Source organism: Bubalus kerabau, chromosome 19 (assembly GCF_029407905.1).
Source record: "Bubalus kerabau isolate K-KA32 ecotype Philippines breed swamp buffalo chromosome 19, PCC_UOA_SB_1v2, whole genome shotgun sequence".
NCBI classification, from domain to species: domain Eukaryota; kingdom Metazoa; phylum Chordata; class Mammalia; order Artiodactyla; family Bovidae; genus Bubalus; species Bubalus kerabau.
The window spans coordinates 58,564,341-58,592,318 of NC_073642.1; the positions used below are offsets into that span (position 1 = coordinate 58,564,341).

Sequence of the window (27,978 nt, forward strand, 5' to 3'; positions counted from 1 at the left end):
GATCTCATTAGTTAACAGCCCTGATAGGTATGATAAATTCCCTAGTTCTTCAGGACCGTGGCCAATCCAGATCTCTCTGGTTCTTCTAGGTACTGATGTCACATCTTTATTATAAAAAATTAATTTTGTAATCAAAGCAATACAGGCTCATAATTTAGAAAGTCTTATACTTAGTAGCAATAAAAAGTGTACCCTAAAAGCAAAACCTTCTGCCCTTACCTCTCCTTCACTCAGTCTTGCTTCCCAGAGGCAACTATGCTCAATTTTTTAGTATCTATCTTCTGATATTTCTCTCTTTATAATTATAATTTTATAAATTTTATTAAGCCTACACTCAGTGTTCAAATCATAATGACTATTTAAATACTACTTACTGCTGAACCAAGCTGTGTACTAGAATTATATTTTCTTCCATATTTAACTTTAAATTTTCTTGGAAATTATTAATTTCCTCTTTTCTCATTTGCTTCACTTTTAATAAATTAGCAACAGCTAATTTTTCACAAGTGTACCAAAAGATCTGTAATACTTCTTTCAATGTCACTTGTCACTTAATTTTCAAACATTCAGGTAATTGGTCTCTTCCGAGATATCTACTTCTTGGAGACTCTCCTCCTCCTCGTCCAGTCTAGACTAGATACCCACTGCATCTAATGCACAGCTAGTATCTAGGATTTCCTTTTCTTCTTTCTGGTGTTAGACCCCATTTTTTGGATCCAACACTTGCTGGTTCTTCGTTTATTTCATCATTTAGTGGAAAACATCCTTAGTCGCTTCCTAAGTAGGGGTACAGGGGAGTTAAAATTTTTGAGGCATGACTGGAAAATGCATTTATTTAGTCTGACATTTGATTGACTGTTTGGCTTTGTTTTTGAAACAATTTTCCATCATCTTTTTAAAGGTACATTCAGTTGTTGCTACTGAAAAGTTCACTATCATTGTTTCCTATTTCTTGTATGGAACTTACCCTTTCACCTCCCAATGATTTTAGAATCTTCTCTGGTGTTTTCTAGTGACAGGGATGAAATTTTTAAAATATAGAAATCCCTTTAGCTTTGGCAATATTTATTACATTACTCCTTAGATACTGTCTTCTCTTTCATTTTCTCTAGTATATATTCTACAGCCGTTATTTAAGACGCTACAGTTTCTGGATGAATACTCGTTTTCTTATTTGTCTCCACTGTTGTCCATCTCTTTGCTAATCTGTTCTACTTTCCAGATTCCTTCAACTTTCCCTTCCAATCCTCCTACAATTTTCATTTCTAAAAGCTCCTCTTTTCACTTTTATAGCATCCTATGTATGTCTCGTTGTTCAATAATCTATTCTTTTATGTAAGGATATTTTGATTCTATTGACGTTTTCTTCTCTCCCTTCATTGTCTGTTTCCTCTAGCATGTGTTGTTATTTCTGTCTCAATGTGCAAGCTTTTCTCAAACATCCAGTGCACCCTGGATGGGTTTTGACATGGAAGACTAAGGCAGTTTAACAGCTATTTGGAAGGTCTGTTGCACAAGCAGGCTTGCTGACTGCTGTCTTCCCTGTAGGACATCTGGAAGGCAAACCGGCTTTTTCACTGTATAACTCCTGAGCATCATTTCATGATGATGAAACCCCAAAGCAGGTCTACATGCTCTTCATATAGACCACTTCTGCAGCACCAGTTTATTGTCTGGTATCTGTCCAGTTTGGACCAGAGCAGGGAAGGGTAGAGTGTGTAGGCTTTCACATAATTCCAGATCTCAATCCTGTGCCTTATCCCCACCCTTCTTTATAGCTATTTCCAGATGTGGAATCTGTTTTCCTTTCTTTGAAAATAAATCTCAAGACTCTTGTGTTTAGAAGGGAATTGAGGAGGCAGGTCAGGATTTGCCACCTAGCTGCAAACGATGTCAATGCAAGAACAGACAGGTGGATCACTGAAGCAGAATGAAAAGTGCTAAACCATGTATTTGCGGGAGCTTAATAAAGGGTAGCACACATGAGTAAGCTGAAGCCTCATTACCTGTTAATTCACCTCCCTAATAGTGATTGCCTACTTCTCTGAATAAAACACATTCTCAGTGCAAGCCAAGAATCCTCCCTTTTATCCACTTGCCAAATTACTCTGGCTGTCTGCCTATACTGCCTCTTTTTATGATGTTCTTAAAACTATTAAATCACCTCTCCACCTTGAAGAGCATATGTTGTCTCAATGTCCTAGCTTCCCTTGATAGAATTTGTCTCCTTTTAAAACTGGGCTTTAATTTTTAAAGTCAAACCTAATTTGGAATAAAAAGGTTAACAGTCATTAGTTCATAAACATTTACTCAGTGCCTATTACGCCCGAAGCACTGGGGATGCAAGGATGAGAACAATATGATCTTATACTCAAGCTGCCAGTCTCACAGGCTTTCTTAACCAGGAGTCTTCAACTGAATCACAGAAGACAGAAAATTATTTTGGGGACTATTTTCTTAATTCTCTCCAAAATGGTATGTAACTAGCACCACACTAAATGCAGTGGAGAGATGCTAATTCATTACACATAATAGATGCCTCAGGATTACAGGTTTAGTCTGCTTGCGGAACTCTAGTTGAAACTTGAGTGACAAATGGCCGATGCAACAGTCTGGTAAACGGCATCACCAGTTTGCTAGGGATAAAATTACAGTAAAGTCTTAAAAACAATAGTTACTTAAAAAAATTTTTGCAACTAGTCTCAATATGGGGTTTAGTTAATATAATTAAAAAATTATTTTTTAAAACTTAAAAAGTTAGTTTTAGAAGAGACTGTGGTAGTGAACAATATATGCTGTGATGATTTTCATTTAGCAGTTAACATTTATTGAATGCTTACTATGTCCTGGGCACTGTTCAGATCAGTTGATATGTATTACTTCCTTTAATCCTCATAATCCTACCTCATAGTGTTACTATTCTTATTTCACAAATGGGAAAACAGGGGCTTAGAGATGACTTACTTTAAGGTTAAACAAGTTAAAACATGATAGTAAAGAATTCAAATCCAGTTTGTCTGGTTTCAGAGCCTGAAATCTTAAGCTTTATGGTATAAAATCCCTCTTCAAGTGACTAGTCTCCTTCCCATGGGAATGGGGCAAAACTATGCTGGTTATGGTTGGTTATATATAAACCCTAGTATGAACAGTCTAATGCGTATGGGAGAAAGGTAATGCCTACATGGTGTGCAAAAAAACAAAACATCAAGTAACTCAAACTCTGTAGTTTGAATAATGAAGAATTTGAATTTGAATAATACAGAGTCATGTATATCCAAATTTAAGGGAATATTTGCTTGCTTGTTTTAAGTAGCCAAAATTAAAGTTCTACAAGGAGTGTTGTTTTATAGCCTTAAATGTGCTCCAAAAAATAAAATTTCTAGCTACTGATAAATTATACGTATAAAAATTTAACTCAACATAAAAAAGAAAAAAACACTCTAGATCAAATATTATCCAAGATCCCAAGAGCTAGTTCACCATTTTACTTTCTGTTAAAAACTTAACAACAAAACAAAAAAACTATACCAAGGGATGCTTTCCCAGTTTTAAAAACAGTAAAGTATACACAATACACTTTGGTTTCTTATTAAATGTTTCAAAAATAAAACCATTTTGAGAAAAGAGAGATTACACCTTTATGGTAGTGCTGCAAACTGTTTTTCTGTAGAGGCATTTTCTGACAAATTTGGTTTTACAGAGTGAAAGAATGGTAGGGCAAGCTGCTAGGTTATTTTTAATAACATATTTTCCTATAGTCTGATATCTAATGGTCTATTACTCATAGTTTTTGTTTTGAACTAGCAAGAAAATATTTTAATGACATTTTGATTTGGCAATAAAACAAAATTAGTAATATTACTACACAGGAAATAGTAAAATAAGATTTTAAGATTCTTTATGTAATAGAAATCTCAACTTTTTTCACTCATGCTTATCATTGTCTTCCAATAATCTCTCCCATTTTATTACTGACATTGTTATTTAACTGGGGCTTTTATTTTTTTCAAAGTTCTACTGACTTATTGATTCAGCCACACAATACAGATTTTTTTCCAAACTAGAAAAATGTGCTTGCTGCTGCTGCTACTAAGTCACTTCAGTCGTGTCTGACTCTGTGAGACCCCATAGACGGCAGCCCACCAGGCTCCCCCATCCCTGGGATTCTCCAGGCAAGAACACTGGAGTGGGTTGCCATTTCCTTCTCCAATGCATGAAGTGAAAAGTGAAAGAGAAGTCGCTCAGTCGTGTCCGACTCTTAGCAATCCCATGGACTGCGGCCTACCAGGCTCCTCCGTCCATGGGATTTTCCAGGAAAGAGTACTGGAGTGGGGTGCCACTGCCCTCTCCAGAAAAATGTGCTTAGTTTTCCTTATTTAAATATATATCTTTTACCCAAATCATTAATTCTCTGCTAATTTGCAACTTCTAGTGTTCTTTTAGCAAACACTCATCAGCTAAATTTCTGAAGTACCTTCATGTCATATAGCTTGTTTTCTTTTAATATACAATCATAGAAAGCTAAGAGTACATTCTGTCAAGACAGCAAATTCCCTTTCTCTCCCACGGAAGGTCTCTTTCCAGCTCTGAAATGTTATGATTCTAATGTTTACCACAGATATACACTAAAAGATATATTCTTCTGGTGTAGCTGTAGTGCAATTATTTGCCTGTAACACAAAAAATGTGTCATTCCAACTTAGTAATTTTAGTTTAAATTAAATGAAGAAGGCACATGAGTTTAAGAACAAACTGTGCTTTATACTCCATAAGCTGTTGCTTGATGCACAGCTGAACTTGAAAAGATAGAGACTATTTTAAAAATTTAAGTCAGAAACCTTGCCCAATTCTTTGATTCAAATAAATCTGTATCTAAATGAGACTATCTTCATTTTTGTAATGAACTTTCATTCTTATTCTAAATATTTAAGTATCAATAAGGTACTGAGTATCTATATGAGAATCTAAGTTACCCAACGAGTCTCAGACCAAGATTAACCTTGAAATCTGGGAAACAGGACTACCTCAAAGCTCAAGAGCAGACAGGGCGGTAGCTGGGTCATTACATATTCTCACACCTATCATCTTACATTAGGGAAGAAAGAGCCTCAAGTCTTATCTATTCTTAATCATTAGTTTTGAATGCTGGGTTTTAATACCAAATGAAGAGCTACATTAACACTAACCCTCATTCTGTCTCAGATGTCGTAACTATAGATTTGAAAAAACTGACTCTGTCACATCCCAAACACTGAAATCATGGAACATACTGGTCGTGCTTTAAATCTGGAAGACAAATGTGCAATTCAAGAGATCAAGATTAAAATTAAAAATCAGAATTTTCATTACCTTGTGCAAGCATGTTAAATTCCAAGAACAGTGCTATGTGGTAAAGCTCCATGGCTTCTTCTGCCCTGGTCATGTTTGGCTTCCCTGCGACGAGAGCCTGAACTTCACTGAGACTCCCCACAGAGGGGCTACAGTGCAAAACGGCCAGGTCCACCATGTCAGTATACATACAGTGTAATATCACTTTTGCATATTTTTTTGGTATAATGGACTCATCTAATATAATTCTTGTGGGAGTCCTCAAAGTTCTGTCTGTGATTTCTTCACCAGTCCGTATCCTTCTTTGTAATAAATTTCGAAAAAATGGGGACCGTGCTGAAATAATAGCCTTGTGAGCTTTGAGCTCTTCATCTAAACAGTTTTGATTTCCACCAAAAGCTTCAACCAGTTCAGAGTCTGAAGAAAAACTAAGGACGACATCATAATAGCACATGTAATCAAAGAGTCCACGCATATCTACATCAAGGGAATTTGGTGTTCCAAATTCTTCCCTAAGCTGAACGAGGATATCAACATTTTGAAACCTTGAGTCCTCCATTCCAAACTCTCCCGTGTAAAGGTAGTGGAGCAAAGCAGAAAACATGGGCATATCTATACCAGCTGTATTGATGTCCATGATGATCTCTGCCCCATATTCAGGTGAGGAAGAAAGTAGTGTTTTAAAAAATGGACATCTTGCCGCCAAAATGGCACGATGAACAGGAAAGCAAGTTTCTTGAAATATTAAGTCTACATCAGTACAATACTTGTACTCATAAAGATCGGCCATATCTTTCTGCAATGTCCGGGCTTCTGGTCTAGCCACACTGGCTTGTAAAGAAAGCTCCTTTAAGGCTGAAGTTCCCTCATATTCCTCCACTAACGCATTGACATCTCGAACATCCCACCCAGAGAGGAGTTCTCGCATCTGCTTGGCGTGATCAGCAGACCGATTAGATTTTCGACGCTTGATAAACTTCTTTTTGAGGGTGGCAAGGCCAGAGGTTCTCTTTTTTTTGTCTTGTGGTTTCTCATGGCCATGGTCAAGACTATATAATTTTGATTCACAACCATAGCCTTGCTGAGAATAGGATGATGTCCCTAAGAAGGAAATTAAACAAGTGAAAATTTATTTCTTTTTTCTTAGCAGTCATTTTCAACATTCAATTTAACATACATTTTGTGCTAAAATTTTTACAGACATTTCTGAACCATTCAAGTAAAACTGATTTTTGTTTCTATAAAGGAAGGTTAAAAAGTTCAAATAACTCATTTTTATATTAAATAAGGAATAGGGAAAAACAGACCAGATTATTCATTGTAAAAAAATGCTAAATTTCTATGGGCACAATAAATGAAACAAGACACAAAAAACAATCAAAGATCAACTGTGCTACAGCAGCTCGGTTAGGATAAGAATCATATAAGCCAGATTTACACCTGGTAGGAAAAAACATGGATGCTGCAGAATTATTATATATATTTTTCCATAGCTCAACCCTCTTTTCATCCAAAAAGACCACTGAAAACACAATCCTATTTATATCCACAAAAGAAAATGAGGTTAGAAAAACTGAACTGGTTACCTATAAAAGTCTGCTGGGCTTGAGGATTCCCCCCTACCCTCGGGGAGCATGAATGAGGATAGCTAGATGCATTAGCACCCATTTTCTTCAGTCACTCAGGCATTCCATCTGCTGGTTCTTCAGAGTATGATCCCAGAGGCCTTTACGAACTTTCAACCCTGGATCCAGTAGCCTCTTTTCATCCATTTCTTGATATGAAACAAAAATAATTTTATTGTTTCAAATGTATCTCAAATTGCACAGCTAAAAAAGAAAAAGTTATTGAAAACGGCTTTTATTTGCAAATAATAATATACTGTCAAATTCACATGTAAAAATTTCAGAAAATGTAATTAAACAGCTAAATTTGACTTATGAATCAGTGCTACCTGCAATTTTGTGCCAGAAAATGTACCAATTATATACATTCTAAGAAAGCAAAAAGTACTATATCAGATTTATTCAGGCATTTTGCTTAAAGAGGAGGAAGGAAAGATAGTTCAAACTAAATTATCTTTAGGCTACTTGTTCTGTAACAATTTTGAGGAAATTATAATAAATACAGTGAGGAGACACAAGGAAAAACAAAAACTTTCATCTTTCCTCCCCATAAAGTCCTGAAATAAAAACACTACTTTCTTTTACCTGATATTATGGCTTAGGAAGGATAGGGCAGTACCAGTAAGAGGTAATTTTAACAATTATAGGATAAAGTCCACATTACAGAACCTTAACTCTCAGAGCTGCAAGCTGAAGATATAAGCACAAAGAAAAGAAATTCTAAGAGAGCAGAGTGTTAACAGGATACTTCTAAATCTTTACACCATCCAGATATATAAAATTTATTTGACCAAAAGCAATAATGGTTTAAGAGAAAACACAATTTAAGATCTATTATTGGAACTGTTAGGAAACCAGTCAGTAGGCAGTTAATATGGCCTCATAATGAAGGATGAAATTTTTTAACAGTTAAGAGTTAAACACACATCACAAAAACCCTGCTGGAAAATAGAACTATGTCAAGATTCTTGGCATTTATTTTCATTTCTGCTACATAGTGTAACCTTAAGAAATCAAATTTAAGAAAATCACTTAACATCTGTGCTTTCCTTCAATCTTTTCCCACTATGATCATATGGAAGTGTGTTTATCTAATAAGCATAGAATTACCTGCCTACAGTGTTCAAGAGGAGACTGGGAAACTGCTAACTAGATACTATGAGAAGTAGTAGTAACTTCAATCAAATCATATGCTCATGAGTAAATTTAATTTCCTATTTGAAATTTACGTATCATAGAACACAGCACATTAGACTTTTTGTATATATACATTATATATAATGTAGAAATATATATGTATATACGTAACATATATATTATATATATAATGTAGAAAAGGCAATTTTTTGTGATTCATTTTGAATGCTGTCAATTTTTATAAAATAGAAACTAAATCTGCTTGTGTTAATTTCAGTTCAAACTTCAAAAAACACTAAGTTTAAATAACGGGCTTCCCTCATGCCTCAGTCAGTAAAGAATCCATCTGCAATGCAGGAGATCACCTGCAATGCAGAAGACCGGGGTTCAATCCCTGGGTCAGGAAGATCCCTTGGGGAAGGAAATGGCAAGTCACTCCAGTATTTCTGCCTGGGAAATACCATGGAGAAAGGAGCCTGCTGGGCTATAGTCCATGCGGTCACAAGAGTCAGAAACGACTTAGCAACTAAACTACCACCACTACCAAAGTCTGATTAATAAATTTTAGTTTTTGAATTCCTTAAAAGCCTCAAGATTCTATTGCATTTTTACTGGTTCTTTAAGAGAAAACAGGCTTTCTAAAAAAAATAATACAAATCAACTTGTTTACAAAACAGAAAGATTCACAGACATAGAAAACAAATTACGGTTATCAAAGGGGAAGGGGAGGGATAAAGGATTAACAGATACACACTACTATATACAAAATAGATAAACAACAAGGATTTATTCTGTAGCACAGGGAACTATATTCAATATCTTGTAATAACCTATAATGGAAAGGAATCTGAAGGTGTACACCTGGAACTAGCACAATGCTGTCAATCAACTATAAATATTACAACAAAAAAGAAAAAACAGGATCCTGGAAGCCAAGTTTGTGGTCTTATTTTCAAGTCAAGTCCTATTCTCAGTCACTAAAAATTTTTATTTAAAACATAGAAACAGCATAAGCAATCCTATGCAAACAAAGAAGTCTGAAATATACTAAGAAAAAAATCCAGAGTAAAAATATGCAAAATAAAAGCCTTTATCAAAATGAGAAAAAAAAAAGATTAAAAAGATGAGCTCTGAATATGGACGTAATGGTGGATGATGGAAAGTGCTGGTAAAGTGTCACTCCTATAGTAGCCTTCTTCTCACTTCCATCTTTACTCATTCTTGAAGTTCCACGTTGCTTCATTTTGTTGTTTTGCTTTTGATTTCTGATGACTGCAGAGTAAACTCACTCACACAGAACAAAGTATGCTGAAGAAGCAAACCAAGAACGGAGACTTGGGTCCAGATGAAGAAAAGCCGGAGTGTCTACAGAAATGGACAAAGGTAACCTGCTCTCACTCCATCACATAAATAAGATGATGTTCACTATTCTCTCATCTGTGTGTGCATGTGCATTCATCAGAGAATTTTGCAAAGTTTGCAGGGACAGAAAACATTTTTACACTGGTCTGTTTGAGATTTAAACCAGGCCAAAAATGATTAAAAAAAAAAAAAAAAAAAGCTCAATTTTATGATTAGCACAATTAGATACTCTATAAGGTATCCCCAGAAAGGTTAGAAAACCTCACCAGCCCCAATGAAGACAAAAGAACAGCCCGCAAACACTAGAGAATTCACAGCTGAGACGCTGGTGCTCGGCCATTTGCCACTATGATTAGCACCGGAAGGACAGCTGGGGTCTCTGATGAAGTGACTTGAGATAAAAAAGTCTTCAGGACTTAGGGACAGTGTCTCTTCCTGGCAGCTCCTAGTTAATGGAAATCCCCTTCAAGATGAACTGCTTTGGGTGACATTCATATCTCTTATTAGAGCTAAAGTACATAGGCCTTGGAAACACTTGATGGGAAAGACTTTTTCTGGATCAGATATAATCCTTAAATCCCTCCTGCATCCCCAATCCCAAATCCCAGGAGTCACTAAAGTTACTAAAGCCACATTTCTCGAAATTCTCAGGAAACAATTTCTTAGGTAACCAAAAACTCATGCCAAATGGAACACAGTATCTTGTTATTTATTTCTTAATTGAATCTGCTGCCTTTACGCTGGAAGTGAGAGTTAGTCACAGTCTTAAAACTCTTCAGGGATATTTTCATTCTGAGCAAGCTTTGATTGTCTCCTACATAAAACAGGATGAAATGTAACCTTTGGATGATAGACAGGAAAGGGAAAGGGAGGGCCTCAGGGACTGGGAGAGGCCCACAGGATGCAAATGGTCCTAGAAAGCTGATAAATCATTTTCCCAGAATCACCTTTCTGGGAGAGCTCCTGCTAATAGTTGACATGACCAATCTCAATCAGAGGATCCAACTGGCTTAAAATAAGCTTCCGTGATTGTAGCATATCCAACTATGGGAGAAAAAAGTCATGCTGAATGCAACAGAGAAAATTTACAACCCAGTGAAAAAGAATTGAAAACGAAAATCAACCTCTCCCCTAAAACCCCCCTCCCCCCAAAATCCCTAGGCCAGCATTTCCAAAGAGTTTTCCCAATGTTTTAGAAAGTGCAGAATTAAACAAAGCTTTACTTTTCCTTATTTCAGAACTTTTTTTTAGCATCCTTGAAGTGCTAAGGTGCACTGTGAACCTCCAAAAGGAAGTATTCAGCTTAATCTAAAGGAGCCCTTTTGCCCCACAGAGCAGTAAAATAGACTTGCATAACACACCTGGAAAACTCTGACCTTTGCCATAAAAATATGTTTTTACCTTTTAGGCTGCAGACAGAACAATAAGTGTCAGGTACAGTAAGTTCCGTACCTGAAAGCCTTCAAGTTTGTGAACTTTCAAAGATGCGAATATGTGTTCCCTCACCACTAGGCATGAGAGAAACTGCCATTCCTATTGCCATCTATCCTTGGGCTCTACCGTCTCCCGCCTCCTGTCCCTCCACCAGTCAGGACTCTTCTTACCTGTTCACTTGATGCCAGCCTCTGTATGCCAGCTGTTGTACTGTGCCATTGTGCTTTTCAAGGTACTGTACTTTAAGATTAAAAATGCTTTATTTTTGTGTTTGTTTTCTATGTAGTATCTATGTGAAAAGTATTATAAACCTATTCCATATTCCAATGCAGTACTATATAGCTGATTGTGTCAGTTGGGTACCTAGGTTAACTTTGTTGGACTTAATGAACAAACTGGACTTACCAACGTGCTTTTACTGCATCTGAGATAGTTCTCTCTCATAACTAATTTATCACTTACATGGGATAAGTACATTTAACTTCTATGAATCTCAGTTTTTATAAACCAAAGTTGAGCTGTATGGGCCAGATGTATAAAATAAGTCAAAACAGGGTTCCTAAAATTCACTGAAGTGTAAGACATTGATTTGTAAAATGAGGATGGGGAAGGGAGTTATTTCTATATTAAACGTTATTATTTCAATGAAAAAAAAAAGGGCAACTGAATTTTGAATTTTAAACATGTTTTCCACTTAGTCTATTAGGTATAATTATAGAAGAACAGGAATGTGGGACACATGTGACTATGAAAAACAATTCATAATTAAGAAGAAATGCAAAACTATAGTAATATTTCACTTCTGTCAGATCTAAGAGGACTACATCATTCAAATCAGGATACGTGAGAGTGAAAAAGGGTACCACCCAGGCCTAATGAGGCAAAGCTGGATGAATGATAGCTTCTATAGTCAAATCTCACATTTGTAGAGCAGCTAGAAAAAAAGTTTAAAAAGAAAAAAACAAAACCTAAAAGTTAAAAGAATATGATTTCCTATGTCCATTCCCATTCCCAAGCATGTTTTACCCAAAATAACAGCTATCATTTATATACCAAACTCTGCGTAGAGCCTTTATATGTATAAACCCACTTGATTTCTCTAAATACCTCTCAGATAGAACCTTCAGTTCTATCCTCGGACATATAAGAACAACAAAGCAAAAAGACTGTCAATAGTAAGTCAGAAGCAGTCAGCAAGACCTTTGCCTTTTGCTGCTGCTGCTAAGTCGCTTCAGTCGTGTCTGACTCTGTGCGACCCCATAGACGGCAGCTCACCAGGCTCCCCCATCCCTGGGATTCTCCAGGCAAGAACACTGGAGTGGGTTGCCACCTCCTTCTCCAATGCACGAAAGTGAAAAGTGAAAGTGAAGTCGCTCAACCGTGTCCGACTCTTAGTGACCCCATAGACTGCTCCGTCTGTGGGATTTTCCAGGCAAGAGTACTGGAGTGGGGTGCCGTTGCCTTCTCCGTTGCCTTTTGAAGGCATCTTTAAATAGATAAGATCAAAGTGGAAGGGGGTTTAGACCCTTGTCTGGGTCTCTAGCAGAGGTTAAGTGAGACCCAACGGGGCAAGCTGGACCAGAGCAGCTTGGCTCAGCTATCCCCAACACCAAAGCTTCTATTATCTTCTTCTTAGCAATAAACTGTAACTCCCCCTAACTAAGGCAGTTCTAGAAGCAGCAAGATAAATTTTCTCTAGCAGGTAGGAATAAGGGCGTATAAACAGAGGTTGGAAATGATTATGAAGCCCTTCAAGAACTTGCTCAATCAACTTTTATGGTAAATGGTGCTGTTTGGAACTTTTGTGTTCACAGTAGGAAGACTAGTTTTGAGCCAGGCACACATTATTTGAGTGAATAAGTGAATCACTTTTCTAATTGGGGACAACCATCTTCACTGCTGGTTTAGTGGGCTTCCCTGGTGGCTCAGATGGTAAAGAATCTGCCTGCAAGGCAGGAGATCTGGGTTTGATTCCTGGATTGGGAAGATCCCCTGGAGAAGGAAATGGCAACCCACACCAGTATTCTTGTCTGGAGAATCCCATGGACAGAGGAGCCTGGCGGGTCCAGTCCATGGGGTCACAAGAGTCGGACATGACCGAGCAACTAGCACTTAGTGCTGTACAGAAAAGCAGCTCTGGATGATACGGAGAAGGCAATGACAAGTCTGAGTCTAGATAGGAACCTACAGAGGATCAGTAGAGAACTACAGCTGAAATCAGAGAACATGTTCAAAGCAACTGAATTTGAAGAAAAAACATGGAATTTCTCATAAACTTCACTCAAAGACAAAGTTTAGATTTTCTGACACCAAATCAGTGAATGTTAAAAAACAAAATACAAGGGCATATTTCTTGTTGATGAGTTTCTCGGGGCTCCCCTGGAAAATCTGGAGAAGAAAGAAAACGTCCTGGTGAAGCTGACAGTGAGCCTGACACTATGGCTGCACACGGAGAAGGAAAGAGTAAGAACAAACCAGAAACAGGAACGCAACCCTCAAAGGCCCCTCATCCAGGGCCGTCTCCATAAGGACATCAAGTGCTTAACCGTAACTTCTGATTATCAGGAGAATCAGCATGTGAATGGTCCTAGGAATTATTCAAGTTCTTATAAATAGGAGGATAATAATGGTTTAGGGGCTGGAGTTAATTTTGTACTAAAATTCTATTTTTCCTCCCATCGCCCAGAGTAGAAGAGTCTGAACAGATATGAGGGAAAACCCACTAGTTTATATTTTCAGCCAAGAGTAAGGTATATACAATGTTGCCCTCACCTTAATAATGATCACTCATTCCATTCTGATAGGCTTCTGCCCATTAGAATACCTCTGATACTCACAGACTCTTTGTTAGGATGTCAAATGAAGAGGTATTTCTCCTCCTAAAAGTCACCTGAAGTTCATAGTTAGAAACAATCTTGCAGACATAAGTCCTAGTAAAGAAGTAGGAACTTCTCAAACTGTAGGTCTGAGGATGAACAAGTTTTAAGACACCTCCATTATGAAAGACCCCTCTTACAGAGACAACAACACCTCGTAGGTAAAGTGAGAAGTAGAAAGTCAGACAAAACTCTTCCCTTCCTAAGGATTTTATGAGGCCTTTCTTGGATAAATGATAAACTATTTCCCCTTTCTTTCCTCAACCCCACTGCTTATCCTGTGCTACTTGTAGCTGAAATGCTAGACGAGAATATTACAGTCCAAACAAATCAGACCAGAACACATATTCTGGGTCCTGTTTATGTAATACAAGTCTGCATCTTAAAAACACTATTTTGCATTTGTTTAGGGCATCTATAACAAAACACTAAGACAACCCAGATGAAGCCTTTATCACAGAACACATAGTAAACGCTTACCTAATTGGTGAGGGAGGTGGTGGAAAGAAGAAATGGGAAGATGATAAAGTCTACTTTGCAATGTGGTTGGCAATGCTGTGAACCAAGAAGAAACACAGGACAAGCGATTTGTGGGTGAACTGGGAGTAATAAGGATAATGGGCTTGAGGTCCCAGAAGGACATACCAAGGAAGACATAATGCAAACAGAGAATATATTAAAGGAGAAATCTATAAACAAGAGTTTCCTAATATAGTTGACCTTCTGTATCCACAGGTTCAGCATCTGCAGATTGACCCAACTGTAGATAGAAACTGTTCAGAAAAAAAAAAATTCCAGAAAGTTCCAAAAAGCAAAACTTGAATTGTACACATGTTCTCAACTATTTACATGGCATTTATACTGTATTAGTTATTATAAGTAATCCAGAGATGATCTCAAGTATATGGGGGATATGTACATGTTGTATGCAAGTCCTATGCTATTTTATGTACGGGACTTGAGCATCCACAGATTTTTGTATGTGTGAGGATCTTGTAATCCACCCCCCTTGGATACTGAGGGATGACTATGACATTTTCACTGCTCTAGCGGCTTGAATTAGCAAGTTTACAGTGCTTGAATGAAACACATCGTCTACTAAAGAAGTAGGAAAGGCTGCTCTGGAAAAACAGGTAATCGTATCACTTCTACCTGTATTTAGCACTTAATTCTGCCTCAGTACTGCTTTCACCTCAGTATTTCCCCACCTAACATGGAAGTTACTGTAGGGGCAGAAAGTGTCTCATTTCTGTTTGGGTTGATGTAAACTGGATTTAAGTATTTATGCTTATTATCATATATGTTTGATTTGTGGTTATCTAGCACATTAATCTGGAGAAGGAAATGGCAACCCACTCCAGTATTCTTGCCTGGGGAATACCAGGGATGGGGGAGCCTGGTGGGCTGCCGTCTATGGGGTCACACAGAGTCCGACACGACTGAAGTGACTTAGCAACAGCAGCAGCAGAGGCTTAACACTTGAACATACAATACAGCATTATCTCAATATAATTCATCTACTTCTGATGGAAGGTATCATTTATAAATGTCCTGTCAATGTTTGCAAAAGATAACAAAGAGTCTCAGAACGACAGAAGGACTAATATTATGTGATGCTACTTATATGAGGTATGTAAAGTAGTTAAAGTCACAGAGACAGAAAGAATAATGGGGGTTGCCAGGGGCTGGGGAGCCACTGGTGAAAATGAAAAGGTCTGGAGATGGATGGTGGTGGCTGCACAACAGTGTGAAAGTACACTCACAGCTGGTTAAAACGGTAAATGCTCTGTTACCTGTATCTTTAATCATAACTTTTGAAAAGTAACTGGAAAAAAGACCCAGTAAGACAGGAAAGCAATGACATGAGTTCCCCCTTTTTACATTCTTCTAATGACTGTAGCAGAAGTATCTTCTAATAGGGATAAATAGTTCACAAAACACTTTTCCATACATGAAGTCATTTTATTCTCATATCAAGTCTTCAATGTAGAGAGGACAGGTTTCATCCTCTCATCTCTGAATGAGGCAGTTAAGGTAGAAACACAAAGCGACTTCTCTAAAGTAAAATACTGGGTTGGCCCCAAAATTTTATCCATATAGTAAAATGGCAAAGCCAAAACTAGATACCAGTCATTCTGATCCCTAATCTAGTGTTTTTCCCCTCAACAAGGAAGCATCTCAAAAGTCCTCAGTCCTATATCAACCTTTCTGATGGGAACAGCCATGTCTTCCGTATGCTTCTTTACATCTAACTGCACTGTTGATTTTGTTACAGTTCTTAAACTGTTAAATTTCCTACTTTATCACCCAACTATGGTTAAAGGACAGATCTTAAATTAATCTCTAGTGCTTTGCATTGTTGGTGAACAATAAAAAAGCTTCCTGATTGTGGATTACACTCCATAAATATCAAACCCCTTAGCATGCAAACACCAAAGACAAATACAACTATGGTTTTTTATTTTCACTTCTTCTTATCACTTGTTTTTTCCTCCCGCGCAGCAGATACTTTTGTAGTTTCTGTAATAAAGGAAAGAAAAACAACAAAAGTAGAGAGACTAGGAAGACAAAGCTCAACAATTACCAATTTGTAGCAGTCTTGTATCACTATATCCCAACCCTCTTTCTGTCTAATCTCTCTGGATTATTTAGAAGCAAATTCCAGACAGCATATTATTTCATCTGTAAATACTTCCTTATGAATCTCTAAAAGAAAGGATACAAGAGAGCAACTGTAGTACCATGATCACATCTAAAATTATGAACAATAATTCCTTAGTACGAACTTCCCAGGACAGTGCTGACATTTCCATCACTGGTTTATTTTTTCTTAGTTTGTTTGAATCAGGATCCAAATAAGGCCCATGCATTGTGACTGAATGACTATATCTCTTAAATTTCCTTTAAAAGGTCCCTCCGCAGCCCTTTCCCCCTTGCAGTTTTTTTTTTTTTTATTATTATTGAAGAAATCAGGTTATTTGGTTGTTTCCCATAGTCTGAATTTGCCAAATGTATCACTATGGCGTACCTTAACATGTTTTTCTGATCCTTGTAATTATAGTAATTGACAGATCTAATCACTTAATCACGAAGAAGGTGATGGCACCCCACTCCAGTACTCTTGCCTGGAAAATCCCAGGGAAGGAGGAGCCTGGTGGGCTGCAGTCCATGGAGTCGCAAAGAGTCGGACATGACTGAGCGACTTCACTTTCACTTTTCACTTTCATGCATTGGAGAAGGAAATGGCAACCCACTCCAGTATTTTTGCCTGGAGAATCCCAGGGATGGAGGAGCCTGGTAGGCTGCCGTCTGTGGGGTTACACGGAGTCGGACACGACTGAAGCGACTTACCATCAATGACTTAATCAGATTTAGGGTCATTTTGGTACTTTTAAAGTTTGTCAAGATTGCTTCACAGGTGGTGATGTTTATTTCCAACATAGGTATCAAATGTCTAGTTCTCATTCTCAGTAATCACCAACTAGAGTTATTAATTCATTAGGGGTTGCAACATGGTAATATTCTATCACTCCTTCTTTATTCATTGGCTAAAACACTTTTGTAAGAGAAACTTATCCATCAACAATTCAGTTGTTTGCACAGAAGAAGTCAGAATAAATGATTCTTTACCTTTATTTATTAATTTTCTTTGGCTTCAAAATCACTACAGTGACTGCAGCCATGAAATAAAAAGACTCTTGCTTCTTTCAAGGAAAGCTATGACAAACCTAAACAGCATATTAAAAAGCAAAGATATCACTTTTCCAACAAAGGTCTGCATAGTCAAAGTTATAGTTTTTCCAGTAGTCATGTACAGATGTGAGAGTCGGATCATAAAGAAGGTTGAGCGCCAAAGAATTGATGCTTTTGAAATGTGCTGGAGAAGACTCTTCAGAGTCCCTTGAACTGCAAGAAGATCAAACCAGTCAATCCTAAGGAAATCAACCCTGAATATTCATTGGAAGGACCATTGTTGAAGCATACTTCGGCCACCTGATGCGAAGCGTCAACTCATTGGAAAAGATCTTGATGCTGGGGAAGACTGAAGGCAAAAGAAAAAGGGGGCAGCAGAGGTGGTTAGATAGCATCACCAACTCAATGGACATGAATCTGAGCAAACTCCGGGAGATGGTGAAGGAGAGGGGAGCCTAGGAGTGCTGCAGTCCACGGGGTGGCAAAGTGTCAGACATGACTTAGCAACTGAACAACTAATTTTCAAAACAATTAACATCCCAGCATTTTTCTAAAGATGATCAGCAAGTTAAAAACAATTATGTGTTCACAGATTTAGACATATTTGATATTTTTCAATTATTTGTAGTTATCCCTACTGACACTCAGATTGTACCATATTTGGACAGTGGAAACTTATTCAAATTAGCTCCCAAGACTTTGTAACCATCGCTAGTTGTCTCAGAGAGCGTCTTTGCTTTCTAGGGTTATACCTTATTCTAGGCGTATCTTATCTTTTTCTTGTCTTAGACCTGTAATCAGCCATCTATTTAAAGGAGCCCTAATTCCTTTCCTTTCAGTGGGATGGTATTTAGAAACCACAATCTGGGTGCTAAGTGGTGCTGACTGCCTTTTTAGTACACAGAGCTAGGAAATGTCATAAACACGTGTACATACATACACATACATACATGAGTATATACTGGTGATTCTAATCCAAACTCAGGTTTAGAGAGTTTTCACTTAAATCTTATTAGTTGTACATCTGTTTCTCCTTTCTCACATGCCAAAACCCTATTTTCAAAGCTGCCTTCGTAACTGTTCTTTTATCTCACAATATACACACAATAGCCAAGACTTAAAATGTTAACACTATCACCAGCAATATGATAAACAAAAATCTTTCTGAGGGGCAATTCTTTTTTACCCTCAGAATTACCCAACTCAAGATACCTATACATTACACTGCACATAAGTCACTCAGAACAGACTGCTTTGGGTGATCACATCACTAACTGGAAGTACACTTTTATTTCACTTTTGACTTTTAGGCACTAAATTTTTAATTAATGTTGTTATATATGTCTGCAAAATATTTAGATGAATCTAAAGTCAAAACCATAAAAAAAGACATACTCAAAGACTAGTTGCTCTCCCTGTCTACTTTAACCTAGTCTCTCCCTATCCCACAGGTAACTTTAATAACATTTTTACATAATACCCTAAATTCCCTCTTTTTTGGCTACTATCTACTGGCTCCCTACTATAAGCAATACTGAAATTGCTAGTATCTTTCTTCCTCCTATCTCAATCCTCCAGTATCTAATTTTAAGTAACATATTTATTTACAGTTCGTATCTACAAAGTAATCAGTGAGCTTTTCTACTTTACATATAGTCTTCCCACATATTTGATAATTAAGCTCTATCTATAGAATTTAACAATGAAGTACTACATACTATATTGTCTCTCAATTTTATTTTACCAATAAAATTTTAATGTTCACCACCAATTCAAAATACTAGTTTAAGAGTGTTATTCAGAACACAAGTCCATAATCCTTTATCAGGTGGAAACCTTTGGAGCTAAATATATTCTAAAATTCAGACTCCTTTCCTTCTCTTTCTCCCTCTTTTAAAAGAAAATAATATGGTATATGAAATATTTACTGTATACTATGGAAACACCCCAGAGAGGTTTGTCATATTATCCCGTATTTTGCAAAATTATCATCCCCTATTTTGCAATAAAATATTCCCTGGTGGCTCAGATGGTAAAGCGTCTGTCTACAATGCAGGAGACCTGGGTTCAATCCCTGGGTTGGGAAGATTCCCTGGAGAAGGAAATGGCAAGCCACTCCAGTACTCTTGCCTAGAAAATCCCATGGATGGAGGAGCCTGGTGCAGGCTACTGCCCATGAGGTCCCAAAGAGTCGGACACTGAGCGACTTCACTTTCACATTAAATATTTAGACTAAGCTATGTTACTTCAGGTTAGGTTTTGTTGTCAAATGAATTCAGGTCATATTATCAGTGTTTGCCATTAAATGGGTCTCCCTTAAAAAAAAAGGCTTTCAGTACTTTTAGAATTTCAAATTATAAATAAGACATTGTGGACCTGTGGTTAGTAGCTTAAGATCATGTCTAAAAATAGTACCACCAATAAAAAGACAAGTCAGAAAACATTTTTACTCACTTTAAATAAAGATATCTGTTAAATTGCATTTTATTATAAAATTAAATTGTGTTACTGCAAATAGAGATTATTTGTTCGAGTCTGGCTTAGGAGCATTTTACTAAGCCCATGTGGCCTTTTTCTAATATAACCTATTATAATTTAAAACAGCTTGTTAGTCTCCTGCTGCTACTTTTTTTTCCCTATTAAAAATGAATTCTTAAAAAGGATATTTTTAAAAGTACATCCCATTCCACCAGTTTTTGCAACATTCTTTTAAGGATAACAATTAGAATTTTTAAAACTAGACAATGAGGGGGAAAATGCTGATAAACGAGGTGAGTCTGGTTCTTAGAACTCTCACTATAGTGCAGATTCATACTATATATTCTTGGTATTCTTAGTATTTCTCGTTATAAACCATTTCTTAAAATGTCTGCTTTTTAATGCATATCCAGCATTGTCTGAAATATGTTAAGCTGTAGTTTTTCAAATGATTTTAAAAAGATAATCTTCAAGGAATCATGAACGTAGGAGTAATCACAAGGGAAACTATTGATCATCATTCTAAATAGGTTAAAAAAACCAAAACCAGTGAAAGAATGATTAAATGAGATACTAAATTATTAGAAATAATGTTAAATGTAGCAATTTTCTCATTTACGAAAATTAAATGTACATTTAATCTTCGAAATTATTATGCATGCAGATGTGCATTAAAATGTAAAATTAATATCAGTATTTAAGTAGGTTAGCCAAGAATAGAAAATGGCAAACATTTAGTGAAAATAGTCAATAAAAAACAAAGAGTTGAAGTGAACCATGTTACAAATATTTTACTCCTAGACATCAAGCATGTGAATTATTCTGAATTTAAGCACAATATTTTAGGGGGCTGTTTCCAAATTTGACGATTAGCTACAGGACTTCCATATTATTAACCTAATTATTTTTCTCTATACCCACACATTTCCTTTGCATAAAGAACAATTAGTTTTGCTGAATTTTAAATCCCTAAATAGTTATTCAATGCTTATGTTTAACTGTTGCAGAAAGGGGGATCCCTTCCAGGGCAAGAAAGTGGGCTCTTGTCTAACACTCGGAAATGAACTGTCCAAGGAGACACGTGTTGAGCAAGAGATTTTATTGGGAAGGGGCACCCGAGGGAAGAGCAGTAGCGTAAGAGAATCAAGGAGAACTGCTCTGCCATGTGCCTCCCAGTCTTGGGGTTTTATGGTGATGGGATTAATTCCAGGTTGTCTTTGGCTAATCATTCTGACTTACAGTCCTTCCTGCTGACCAATCTGGATAGCATATTAAAAAGCAGAGACATTACTTTGCCAACAAAGGTCCGTCTAGTCAAAGCCATGGTTTTTCCAGTAGTCATGAATGTGTGAGTTGAACTATAAAGAAAGCTGAGTGCCAAAGAATTGATGTTTTTGAACTGTGGAGTTGGAGAAGACTCTTGAAAGTCCCTTGGACTGCAAGGAGATCCAACAAGTCAATTCTAAAGGAAATCAGTCCTGAATATTCACTGGAAGGACTGATGCTGAAGCCCCAATACTCTGGCCACCTGATGCGAAGATCTGACTCATCTGAAAAGATCCTGATGCTGGGAAAGATTGAAGGCAGGAGAAGAGGACGCAGAGGACAAGATGGTTGGATGGCATCACCAACTCACTGGACATGAGTTTGAGCAAGTGGTGGGAGATGGGTGAAAGACAGGGAATCCTGGCATGCTGTAGCCCACGGGGCTGCAGAGTCACTCATGACTGAGCAACTAAACAACAATCTAATTTGAATATAAAACTAATCATGCTATTTGGTGACAGCACATAGGCACTGCCATCAAACAGTGTACACCCACTCCCCTCTTAGTTTTGTTATTTTACAAAAGGTTAAAATATAATTTTATTTTCTTTATTGAAAATATGGAAACAGTAATTTTTAGCATCTAATTTTTAGTTGTCTATTTCTTTCTCTCCCCAAAAGGGTTTTTGCCTTCTATTACTAGAGTTTGAAAAGTTGAGATTTACTTTTGACCCTGCATTTTAAAGGTTATAGATCATAATATACAAATAAAATACATGCTAAATCTTCTCAGGCCTACCCACTCCCGAACTTATGTTTCCCCATTCACTTATGAGAATTACACATTTGTTGTTTAAATTGAAAGAAAAAAAAAAAAAAGAAGAGTGTAACAAATGGCAATTTCCTAAAATCTGCCTCACAAAGACAGCTAATAGCTATTTTGACTTTCTAGCATTTTTTACATAAATCAACTTTAAATAGTTTTAGGTAGGGATATTTTACAAAGAGTTCTATAAAAAGCTATTTTCATTTCATAATATATCAGGGATAGAGAAACATGGACAAATATAAATTTTACTTTATCTTTTAAAACCCCCTAAATATTGTAAACTAAGATCATGGCATCCGGTCCCATCACTTCATGGGAAATAGATGGGGAAACAGTGGCTGACTATTTTTTTGGGCTCCAAAATCACTGCAGATGGTTACTGCAGCCAGGAAATTAAAAGACACTTACTCCTTGGAAGGAAAGCTATGACCAACCTAGATAGCATATTCAAAAGCAGAGACATTACTTTGCCAAAAAAGGTCCGTCTAGTCAAGGCTATGGTTTTTCCTGTGGTCATGTATGGATGTGAGAGTTGGACTGTGAAGAAGGCTGAGTGCCGAAGAATTGATGCTTTTGAACTGTGATGTTGGAGAAGACTCTTGAGAGTCCCTTGGACTGCAAGGAGATCCAACCAGTCCATTCTGAAGGAGATCAGCCCTGGGATTTCTGTGGAGGGAATGATGCTGAAGCTGAAACTCCAGTACTTTGGCCACCTCATGCGAAGAGTTGACTCACTGGAAAAGACTCTGATGCTGGGAGGGATTGGGGGCAGGAGGAAAAGGGAACGACAGAGGATGAGATGGCTGGATGGCATCACTGACTCGATGTCTGTGATGTGAGTCTGAGTGAACTCCGGGAGTTGGTAATGGACAGGGAGGCCTGGCGTGCTGCGATTCATAGGGTCGCAAAGAGTCGGACACGACTGAGTGACTGAACTGAACTGAAAATATTATGTCGGAGAAGGCAATGGCACCCCACTCCAGTACTCTTGCCTGGAAAATCCCACGGACGAAGAAGCCTGGAAGACTGCAGTCCATGGGGTCGCTAGAGTCGGACACGACTGAGCGACTTCACTTTCACTTTGCACTTTCATGCATTGGAGAAGGAAATGGCAACCCACTCCAGTGTTCTTGCCTAGAAAATCCCAGGGATGGCGGAGCCTGGTGGGCTGCCTTCTATTGGGTTGCACAGAGTCGGACACAACTGAAGCGACTTAGCAGCAGCAGCAGCAAATATTGTGTACATATGCCATAATTTATTTTACCAAAACATATTGAGAATCATTTCTAATTTTTCAATATTATAAACAGTCCTGTAATCCTTTTACTTCTATCTTTAACCACTGTAACTTATGCCATTAGAATAAGTATCAGGAAATAGCATACTGGATAAAAGGGTATATATATTTCTGATGCGGAGATTGGTCAGAAAAGTTGCAAATTTACATTCCTACCAACTCTGCATTAGAACATCAAAACTCTGGTCACTATTATTGTTTGTTAATCTGATGGGGGAAAAATGATCTCATTATTTTAATCTTCATATTAAAAATTATATGAGAAACTGAATTTCAATGTATTTATTAGTCTCTTTATAAAAAATCTTTGGGTATTATTCTATGTAGCTGTTCTTTTTATTAATTTATGACACTTTGTAATATTAAAATATCAAGGCAGAATATTTATATTAGCCTTTTAAAACTATGATGGCTTTTGTCATTAAGTGTTTAAATTTTTTATACAGTCACTTTTTTCAAACTTTTCTTTTTGTAACATCTGGGTTTCACATTCCCTGCTGTAAACGTTTTTACATCAGATACAAAAAAGTTCTCTTAGTTTTTATTGTCTTCTCCAAATTAGATTATGTAGGTAAACACTCCTCAACCATAGCAGAAAGCTGACATTAGATAAAGAGTTTTACAGCACAGCTATTATTAAGTAATTGTGTGCTAATTTTAAGAAATTTATTAATTCCTAATATGAAGATAATCAAATTAATTGGTGTTGCCTGGAAACAAAATGGATATTTTTTTTTCAGTATTTTATTTTTTATTGTCAGAGTTTTACATTTGTATTGATCCTATGAGTTATATAGCTATTTTATTTTTAATATAATTTATTTATTTTAATTAGAGGCTATTCAGATTAACAGGAGGATGCTTTTGGGGAGAAGAAACCTAATTAGTCCTATCTATTCATATGTTGTTTGCTGAAGACATCTGGACATCCAGTGTCGCATCTTTTCCTCATCTTTCTCCACTATAACAAAGTGGTTCACCAATCCCACTGCAAACCACTTAGACTAACTCACAATTTATTATCTTCCTTGAATTGTCACAAATCAATCTTAGTCTCTCCTTCCAGTCTAATTAATCCAGCACACCAACAATGAATTAATCTAACAGAGGTTCAATCAAACATATACAATAAGTACAAACTGGCCACAAATCCTAACTATGTAAAGTATTTTACACTTAAAAGTGCCAACTATGTGCCCTATGCTAAGTATTGATGGTTACAGTTATGAACAAAATATCTTGGTTCTCATATTGCTTACAATCAAGTGGGAAAAATGGACATTTAAACAATCTGTTGTTGCTGTTTAGTCAATAAGCGATGTCCAACTCTTTGCCACCCCATGGACTGTAGCATGCTAGGCTTCCCTGTTCCTTCACTATCTCCCACAATTTGCTCAAACTCATGTTCACTGAGTTGGTGATGCCATCCACCCCTCTCATTCTGTCGCCCCCCTTCTCCTCCTACCCTCAATCTTTCCCAGCATCAGGGTCTTTTCAAATGAGTAGACTCTTTGCACCAGGCAGCCAAAGTATTGAAGCTTCAGCATCAGTCCTTCCAATGAACATTCAGGGCTGAGTTTCTTTGGGATTGACTGGTTTGATCTCCTTGCAGCCCAAGGGACTCTCAAGAGTCTTCTCCGGCGCAATCTGAAAGCATCTATTCTTCAGCACTCAGCCTTCTTTATGGTCCAACTCTCACTTCTGTACATGACTACTGGAAAAACCGTACCTTTGGCTATACAGACCTTTGTTAGCAAAACGATGTCTCTGCTTTTTAATATGCTGTCTAGGTTTGGTGTAACTTTCCTTCCAAGGAGCAAACGTCTTTTAATTTCATGGCTGTAGTCACTATTGGCCGTGATTTTTGAGCCCAAAAAAATAAAATCTGTCACTGTTGCCACTTTTTCCCTTTCTATTTGCCATGAAGTGATGGGACTGGATGACATGATCTTAGTTTTTTCACTTTCCTCTTTCAGTGTCATCAAGAGGCTTTTTTTCTGCCATTAGGGTGATATCATCTGTATATCTGAGGTTGTTATTTTTTTACTTAAAAAATTAATTTATTTATTTTAATTGGAGGCTAACTGCTTTACAATATTGTAGTGGTTTTTGCCAAACATCAACATGAATCAGCCACGGGTGCACATGTGTTCCCTATCCAGAAACCCCCTCCCACCTCCCTCCCCATCCCATCCCCCAGGGTCATCCCAGTGCATAAGCCCTGAGCACCCTGTCTCATGCACTGAATCTGGACCTGGACTGGCAATCCGCTTCACATGATAATATATACGTTTCAATGCTACCCTCTCAAATCATCCCATCCTCGCCTTCTCCCACAGAGTCCAAAAGACTGCTCTTTACACCTGTGTCTCTTTTGCTGTCTTGCATATAGGGTCATTGTTACCATCTTTCTAAATGGTTGTTGATATTTCTCCCAGCAATCCTGACTCCAGCTTGTGCTTCATCCAGCCGGGCACCTTGCATAATGTACTCGGCATGTAAGTTAAATAAGCAGAGTGACAATATACAGCCTTGTCATACTCCTTTCCCAATTTTGAACTAGCCTGTTCCATGTAAGGTTATAATTGTTGCTTCTTGACCAGCATACAGTTTCTCAGGAGATAAATAAGGTCATCCGGTATTCCCACCTCTTTAAGAACTTTCCACAGTTTGTTGTGTTCCACATAGACAAAGGCTTTAGCAAAGTCAATGAAACCGAAGTAGTTGTTTTTCTGGAATTCCTTTGCTTTCCCTATGATCCAAAAAATGTTGGCAATTTGATCTCTGGTTCTTCTGCCTTTTCTAAATCCAGTCTGTATATCTGGATGTTCTTGGTTCACATACTGCCAAAGCCCAGCTTGAAGAATTTTGAGCATTACTTTGCTAGCATGAGTGAATGTCACTCAGTTGTGTCTGACTTTTTGCAACCCCATGGACTGTAGTCCATGGAATTCTCCAGGCAGGAATACTGGAGTGGGTAGCTTTTCCCTTCTCCAGGGGATCTTCCTAACCCAGGGATTGAAACCAGGTCTCCTGCATTGCAGGCAGATTCTTTACCAGCCTAGCCACAAGGCAAGCCTTGCTAGCATGTGAAATGAGTGCAACTGTGTGGTAGTTTGAATATTCTTTGGCATTGCCCTTCTTTGGGGCTGGAATGAAAACTGACCTTTTCCAGTCCTGTGGCCACTGCTGAGTTTTCCAAGTTTGGAAATACAAAATTACAAAAATAAAATTATACCCTGGGATAAATGCCATGAAAGGCATGGCTGCTATGAGAAAGAATAAGTTGATTTATTGACATGAATAAGCCCATAAGACATAAAAAGAACACACATAGCATACAGAAGAGAGATCTTAAACACATAAATATAAATAATATAGAAACACAAATAACACTTGACATTATTTATTGACAGAGGTAGTAGTGATGTGATGCTGGATAGTTAAGGCAGAGTCAACAGTTTAGCAAATTCCAGGAAGAACAAGAAGGCCAAGGTAGCTGATGCAGGGGAAGTGCGGAAGCACGATACCGTAAGACGAGGGAAGACAGGTAGGAGGAGGCCAGGCCACACACATCACTCGAAAAGGCCGAGAGACCTGTGAAAGTTGTCTGTTTAATTGCTTAATTCAGTCTTCCTGAACCTTAATTATGAAAACCTTTCTAAGAAAAACCAGTAACAGGCCATGTACATTGTTCCATAGAACATACGTTCAATCATATGATAGCAGGGGAGTATGAAGTAAAGGTGTGCACTCTGCTGGTGCAGATACATTTTAAGAGAAAATGATACAATAGGAAAACTGAGTTTTCATTTATTTAAATTTTGAATTAAAAAGTATCAGGCAGAAAAGAGCACAACAGGCTTAAAAACTGCTTGAAAGGCTGGCCCTGGCTGGTCTTCAAGACCTTGGACTTTCTGTGTTTCTACCATTCCTTAACCGATAAGGACAGCTCTGTATACGTAAACTGTTTGAGCAAACAGTATGGTTTATGCTCAATATCTGCTTTCCTTCTGGGAGCCTGGAATTTTGATACATGTTAGATAGTGGATGCCTACTTGGCCAGCCGTCAATAAAAACCCTAGGCACTGCACTGAGACTCTAATGAGCCTCCCGAGTAGACAGTATGTCACTTGTGCTGGCACAAGTCGATCCTGGAAGTACTAAGTGTGACCTCTGTGCCTCCAGCAAAAGAGAGCTCCTGGGAACCTGTGCCTGCTTCCCTTTGGACTTCGCCTCATGGGCCCTTTTTCTTTGCTGATTTTGTTTTGTATCCTGTGCTGCAATAAATGATATCCACGAGTATCACTATACACGCAGTCCTCCTAGTGAACCCAGGGATGTTCTTAGGGATTTCAATGCAAGAACAAAATGGAATACAGCGAGATGCCTCCCTCCACCACTGTCTTCCAGTCTTTAAAGATGAAACTATACTGTTTTGGAAAAAATATATAGTTGGTATTCAGGGATAGAGAATCTTTTCTTTTTTTTTTTTTTTTATAGAAGCAATTACCATAAAAAGAATGACAGCTAACTTTAAAGTGATTGTGATTGAGACGAAGCACTGAGTGAGGCTTTGCTCATGTTTGTGCTGTGCTTAGGTGCTCAGTCATGTCTCTTTGTGAACACATGGACTGTAGTCCACCAGGCTCC

General features: G+C 37.6%; 1 protein-coding gene across 5 annotated transcripts in view; it reads right to left on the reverse strand.

Annotated features, from left to right (window-relative positions):
• Positions 1 to 27,978, reverse strand: part of BTBD7 (BTB domain containing 7) — a 91,091-nt gene that overhangs the window by 49,798 nt on the left and 13,315 nt on the right. For 2 of the 5 annotated variants that reach the window (XM_055556611.1, XM_055556614.1), the window contains exons 2-3: positions 6,915 to 7,102; positions 5,350 to 6,429 (exon numbers count right to left, since the gene is read on the reverse strand). The exons of 1 other annotated variant lie outside the window; for it this stretch is intronic. In XM_055556611.1, the coding sequence (XP_055412586.1) occupies positions 5,350 to 6,429; positions 6,915 to 6,996 (1,162 nt within the window). In that variant the 5' untranslated portion in view covers positions 6,997 to 7,102. Of the gene's footprint in view, positions 1 to 5,349; positions 6,430 to 6,914; positions 7,158 to 10,853; positions 10,929 to 27,978 lie in introns of those variants that run through there. 2 more of the 5 variants (XM_055556615.1, XM_055556612.1) reach the window with 2 other exon arrangements.